This window comes from Cebus imitator, unplaced genomic scaffold (assembly GCF_001604975.1).
Source record: "Cebus imitator isolate Cc_AM_T3 unplaced genomic scaffold, Cebus_imitator-1.0 Scaffold110, whole genome shotgun sequence".
NCBI classification, from domain to species: Eukaryota; Metazoa; Chordata; class Mammalia; order Primates; family Cebidae; genus Cebus; species Cebus imitator.
In genome coordinates this window covers 867144-874263 of record NW_016107425.1, presented here as the reverse complement: position 1 = coordinate 874263, position 7120 = coordinate 867144, and the positions used below count along the sequence as shown (strand labels likewise).

The window sequence follows — 7120 nt, the reverse complement described above, 5'->3', positions numbered from 1 at the left end:
TCAGTTGCAAAAATGAGACTGTTCATGCACCTGAGAGGCCAGAAAAGTTATGGGATTGGCCTAAATTCAAATAGGGGCATTGAAAAAATCAGCCTACAGAGGCGTTTTAAAGAAATAGCAGAGGAAAAATAAGTGGCTTTATGATCACTCCCTATGGAGTCGTTTGTTTAATACAATGGTTACATGCAATCAGCATGCTAATTACAAAGGATTCATCTCTAATCTCTACCTGTGCTAAATAGTGAACTTCTTGTATTCCAAATGAATGAGATTGTATTAATATAACTGAATAGAACATTGTAGAAAATGGGCCCCATATCCTAATGATTCAGCACCAAAATATATTTCCCTAGGAAGTGAATTGGGACCACTCTACAAGCATAAAGCAGCAGGAAGGTATGCTTCTGTGGTCTTACAGGCATTCAATTACCACAGACACCAAGTGATGTAAGATGCCCACTAGAAGGAATATTTGTCTGCCATGCACACCACTGTAACCTCAGTGCCTACAACAGTGCCTGATATAGAGGAAGGAAATGTTTGTTGAATGACTGAATGAATGTCACTCCAAGTTGCAAGTAGGAAAAGGAGAAACAGGGATGGCTTCCTTCTTAAGGCTTTAACTGAACATTTTATTTAATTATAATCATAATGATTTGATTGATTGATTGATTGAGATTGAGACAGGGTCTCACTCTGTCAGCCAAGCTGGAGTACAGTGGTGCGATTTCAGCTCACAGCAGCCTTGATCTCCTGGTCTCAAGTGATCCTCACACCTCAGGTTCCCAAATAGCTGGGACCACAGGTGTGCATCACCACACTTGGCTAATTTTTGTATTTTCTGTAGAGAAAGGGTTTTGCCATGTTGGCCAGGGTGGTCTCAAACTCCTGAGCTCAAGTGATCTGCCTGACTTGGCCTCCCAAAAAACTAGGATTACAGGCATGCACCACCATGCCCAGCCCATGATGATTTTATAGATGAGGAGCTTCAGAGCCTGTGACGGCGGATCAAGTCTTCTTCAGATTAATCAGGGTACTGACAGCATCACAAAGTCAGCCAGTAGAAAGTGAATAGGCTATGGGCAGCCCAAGTAAATACATATAACTACAAACATTTCTGTATCAAACACAAACCAGAAGAAAATTTGGTTCAAATTCTCCATGGAGAATATTTTTATTTATTTATGTTCTTCTTGCATACTCTAAAACGCACAGTGTGAATTTCCCTTCTTCAAAAACAGTTGTGAGCCTAGTCACTTTATCTGAGATCTTCGAAAGGTCTTCGGAAATGTTGCCTTAGCTAAGTGAGTCACAGGGATTGGTCATGAACTACTACAAAATTACAGGAGATCTAGTTATTATTCAACAGTTACTAGAAAAGCATTGAGAACACCAGATGTACAGCCAGACAGAGAGGGTAAGAGAAGAGCAGATGATATTTTAGTAACAGGATGTCCATATATATGACTCTATGTACAATCTTAGAATTCTTTTACAGACAGTAAAATGCTTAAATCATTATTTTAAGGGCACTCTAATATAAATACAAGTCTCACTAATTTGAATCTTTTCTCTTTGGCTCACAAATGCACGAAAATACCATAAACAGTTTTCAGAACTTACATCATTAATATATAAATAAGATACATTACAAATGGGAAGAAAATACAAGACTCCTCTTTAACATGGTAAATCTCTGAATATAAATAAGCAAATATTTCATTGACCTACAATTAAACAATCTTTGAAATCATGACACATAGTCTCCCCCTCCCACCATTAAGATCAGACAACAGTAACACACACAATCTACACAAATTAACCTCTAAAAATACAGCCATAGTACCCCTGTAACAATGACTCTGCTACTACTTTCCCCTAACAGGATACTAATGGGGAGGGTGTAACTTGTCATCTGGTGGTGGTTTTTCTCATCCATCATCACTTCAGGTGGAGAAATGCTGACAATGAGGTCGATGCTCACCAAAAGCATTTCCCTTGGCCCCTAGGACATGGCATTTTGAAAAACAGCTCTCCTGTAGTTGTTGGACACGCTGGTTGGCAGCAGGTTTAGCTCCTTGGTAACTGCTGAAGGTAAAGTGGCTTCTCGTGGAGCGGGAAACATGCTGTGATCTGTTACTAAGCCACACTCACTATACATGTATATATAGAGAGAGGTATGTATAACTGTACAAATATACTCTGTTCCTAATGTGCAACTTTTTAAAAAGAACACTATTTCCTGCTAACTATGACAAACAAGCTTTAAGTAAGGTTTTAAGAGTATTCGTCAAGATATTATGTTTTCCTTCAATGAAATGGCCTATGTGTTTCAGCAACGTATAGAGGCTTGTTCTGGAGAGTCGGAGGGAAAAGGCATTCCCCTCAACTCGTGTTCTTTGAAGGATGATTACAGATCCTGGCCCAGTCTTTCTATCTCCTCAATGAGGAAGTCAATGTCAGACTGGGTAGCAGCGGGATTGGAGATGACCATCCGGAAGAAGTTGGCCTTGTCCCCCTGGGGCTGGTAGCCAACCATGGTCGTGCCCGACTCCATCATCAGGGCTTTGATTTTTGGAGCCACCTTGTGATGGAAAACACAAAACAAAACTCAAGATTGATATTTAACACCCTCTCTCTCTCTCTCTTTTTTTTTTTTTTTGAGACGGAGTCTCGTACTGTCACCCGGGCTGGAGTGCAATGGCACAATCTTGGCTTGCTGCAACCTCCGCCTGCCAGGTCCATGCAATTCTCCTGCCTCAGCCTCCCAAGTAGCTGGGGTTACAGGCACACACCACCACACCCGGCTAATTTTTTGTATTTTTAATAGAGATGGGGTTTTACTAAGTTGGCCAGACTGGTCTCGAACTCCTGACGTTGTGATCCGCCTGCCTCAGCCTCCCAAAGTGCTGGGATTACAGACGTGAGCCACCATACCTGGCCCAACTCCCTCTCTTTTTAACAATTCAACCCAACTTGCATTTTGCAATTTGTGTTTACACTGACATAAAAGCACAGAAATATTTCATATCTAGGAATCTTCAGGGATTAATATCAAATGACTACCTGCTCATGAGTTCCCTCAGAAAGTACTGTGCAACCGAATTTTGAAAGTCAGTGATGGAACAATGATAGTGAAATAAAAAACGAAGAGGAAAGCAAAAAACTCTTATAGACTACACCACAAATTAAGGGTTTTGTATAACCCAGAGCCCAGGATACTGCCTGGAACATAGACTGTGTTTAACAAATATTTGTTTAATGGTTGGATGAATGAAATGTTATATAAATTAAATATAATCTTAAGAACCCTGGATAAGATATAAACTGGGTATAGAAATCAACAACTAGAATGAATCAGAATAACGGTGGGCTTGAATTTAAAGATTATTGTACAGACACAGCTTAATCTAGAATGTCCCTAGGAATACATACATTAATCTAGAATGTCCCTAGGAATACATACATTATTCTATTACCCTGCATAGGGCTCCTTTAATGAAGAACATCAACCAAGGACAAGGAGACAAGGTGCATCCTTGTCTTACAGGCAGTAAAATGCTTAAATATTTAAGCAAGTAAATAATGGTAACCACAGTTATCATTATTTAAGGGGTAACCACAGTAAGGGGGCAATGCAGGCTCAAGAGGAACATAACAAGATAGCTCCCCACCACTGCATCACTAGAAACCTACCCCATGGCTTTATTTTTTTGTATTTCCCCCAGTAAAAAGGCACATTGGAATGAGGATGTCCTGACCAGCCAGAGAAACTGCAGACAATTAGATGAGACAAAAAACGAGTCCATACCTTGTGTAGCTTTTCCCGTCGTTCAGGGCTGTCTGGCACACCCCTGAGGCTTTGTGGAATGTACCAAAAACAGACGTTTGTGTGCTCAGGCTGCAGAGATTTTAACAGGCAAGCAAACAAAGAAAATTATGATAACTTGAAAGAAAGCTGTTCCCAAATCAATATACATCCTTGGTGGAAGATACATCTTCTTAGACCAAAGAAAGAGGTTGAATGTTCATCTCAAAGGCAATATTACTTCCACACCAGGGAGAACGATGGTTCATTTATCCAATCATATCTGGCAAGAGAGCTGTTTCCTACAACCAATTTTCTAGGTAACTAAAGTTACTAACTTTAAACATTGAAATGTTACAAAAAATCACATTTGGGTAATTTTTAAAAGAAGGTATCCATCTGTTCATCTTGTCATTTTGTAGAAATGCCTCACATATAGAAGATACTTGAAACACAGTTTATCGATGCTAAATATTTTATTGAGTTTATTATATTGATATTGAATCTTTTCTGGATGACTCAGGACTATCACAATAAACATTAAGATTGGTTCTATCAATTAATAGGGTTGCTCCTAAAAAAAAAAAATAAAACAAAAAGACTGGTTCTACAGCATAAGGCAAGGCCTACTGAGATGCCTCAGACTGTTTAGTGTCCCTCCTGTAAAGATTCCTGTGCCTTTTGAGTTCTGTGTATTCTTGCTATAGTTTTAAAGTTTTCTCCCTGGTTGCTGTTTGCCATTACTGTGCCTGCCTCTAATTGGTTTGAGACATCACATTTGTTGTTTTTAATCTGCTATTATGAGTGTTGAAAGTAGTATGTAAATGATCAGAGTGGTGTCATTGACTTTAAACTGCCCAGGGCTCCTTTTTGTTCATTTGGTGATTCACATGTGTTCCTAGTAGTCTAGGTTGCCTGATAAATAATGTGGACTGTAGGCAGTGTTATGTTACACTGGCTTAAAAGTGGATGTTCTTTTATTCAACACTGGCTCCTATTTCATCTTTCTTTATTCAACTGTGAGCGCTATTGGGTCAGAGAAAGAATCTGTTTTGTTCACTACTCTAGAATCCAGGTCCCAGTAGGAGGCCTGGCACACAGTGAGTATTCAGTAAACACTGACAAATACTTTACTGTGTGCAGTATGCACATGAACTCAGGGAAGAGACAATTTTATCTTGCTTTCCTCATTATGAATCTATGTTAAGTAGAACCTTATTTTAGAACAAGTCTTGGGACGTAAGAATATACTCATCCTATAAGCTTCTTGGAAATAAAAAACATTTTATCATTTAAAAAATTTTACTTTTATAAATTATATATATATTTTTCTTATAGAGACAGGGCTTTGCTATGTTGCCCAGGCTGGTCTTGAACTCCTGGGCTCAAGCAATCCTCCTGCCTCAGCCTCCCAAGGTGCTGGGATTACAGGTGTGAACCACCATGCCCAGCCTGAAAAACACTTTATCATAAAGGTTCAACACAAAACAAACCCAAGAATGATGAAGGATTCAGGCCTGTCAAGGAAAGACCTCTTGAGGTCTGCCAAAAGCTGGCCAAGAGCAACACAGTTTTAAAAGACATCAAGGAAAACAACATCCCAGTGCTACCAGAAAAAAAGTTCACAGACATCGAAGGAATTAAAGAGAGGAATTAAGGGTGCATAAGAATAAAGATTTTGAAGCAGTTTCTGGCAATGTGGGAAAATCCAGCTTCAGGAGTTTCCCTCAATAGTTTTTCTGGAAATGCCAGGTACCTGGTCCATGATGATTACTTACCTCGCCATCAAAGACCATCTCAAATTCTTCTCTGTTTTTAATCTTGGCATAGAGGTATTCAGCCAGTTCAAGGCATTTGTTGATCTGGTTTTCAAATCCCACTGTGCCCTGTTTTAAAGAGAAAAGTCATGTTTGTGGTTGCATTTCCTAGTGATGAGCATTTGGGAAGGCTATGCTGTTTCTGTCTATGGGAAATATATAAAAAAGTATTTTTGGAGATGGTTAGGAAGAACAGTCTAATCAAACATGTACATCTTTTTCACAGCTGTGCATAAAATAAATGGTGTATGCCCGCTTCCTTTTTCGAAGGCACTCCAGTCTCTGGGTAATTATTCTCAACTGGACCTATACCTGATTCTGGTTTGCTTTAGGATGGTACCGCTCAAAGTGTCATCTATGAACTGAGGCCAGTCCAAAACCTGTAATTCATTGACTGTCTACAATCAAATGAGTGTAGAAATTGAGATTAAGCATAGGAAACTTTTATAGCAATTGGACAGAGGGATTTTATGTCTACTGGCTCTAATAAAAAATAGTGACTTGTTCTTTGTATGTTTTTAAATTTCATTTTTCTAGCAATTCATCTTTACGGTATTGGTCCATGATAGGTTTAAAAACAACAATGGCCGGGTATGGTGGCTCACACCTGTAATCCCAGCACTTTGGGAGGCTGAGGCAGGTGGATCATGAGGTCAGGAGATCGAGACCATCCTGGCCAACATGGTGAAACCCCATCTCTACTAAAAAAACACACACACACACACAAATTAGCTGGGTGTGGTGGCGCATGCCTGTAGTCCCAGCTACTCAGGAGGCTGAGGCAGGAGAATTGCTTGAACCTGGCAGGCAGAGATTGCAGTGAGCTGAGATCATGCCACTACACTCCAGCCTGGGCGAGAGTGCGAGACTCCATCTCAAAAACACAACAACAAATAACTGATTCTTCATCATAGAAGCTTCAAAAGATATTGCTGTAGAACTCATCTTCCCCAGCAGTAAGTCCTTGTGAAACATGTCCCATGCCTTCTCAGGCAGGCTACTCCCGCGTAACGATGTTATGCCTTTTAGGTGACAGGCAGGCAGGCAGATGGGGATGCCACCGGTATCAGTGGATGCCCTGAGATTGCAATAGTTCCAACTACTGACAAACTGGTTGAACATGAGTTTCAAAAGCCAGCATGGCTGATTAATAACAGCAGTGAGGGTTGTTGAGTGGGTTGGTGTTAACAAGGAGAGCAGATGCACAAGGCTGCCTGTGGATTGCTAATGGGCCTGAGCAAAGTCCAGCACTGACCAAGCGTCAGCCTCCCCAGGTAGTGTCACTGCTGACTATACACGCTAGTAAGTCCATTTAGGAATGAAGCCTGCACCGGAGTCCCATTTCAGCAACCAATAGCTATGATCAAAACCTCCAGCAGATGGTTCAAGAGGTTATTGTTAGAAACAAAAAAGAAGACACAAATTACTGAAACAGGCCGTGTAGTCATTATATTTCAAAATAACAAGATTCCTTTTTTGTTGTTGTCGTTTATGG

The 7120-nt window shown here is 40.2% G+C and overlaps 1 protein-coding gene across 2 annotated transcripts in view; it reads right to left on the bottom strand.

Moving 5' to 3' along the window:
• Positions 1-1144: 1144 nt before the first annotated feature.
• The window catches only part of GAD1 (glutamate decarboxylase 1), a 44204-nt gene continuing 38228 nt past the window's right edge, over positions 1145-7120 (bottom strand). For both annotated transcript variants that reach the window (XM_017538164.1, XM_037741888.1), the window contains 3 exons: positions 5587-5694; positions 3812-3901; positions 1145-2584 (listed from right to left, as the gene is read on the bottom strand). In XM_017538164.1, the coding sequence (XP_017393653.1) occupies positions 2411-2584; positions 3812-3901; positions 5587-5694 (372 nt within the window). In that variant the 3' untranslated portion in view covers positions 1145-2410. The remainder of the gene's footprint in view (positions 2585-3811; positions 3902-5586; positions 5695-7120) is intronic.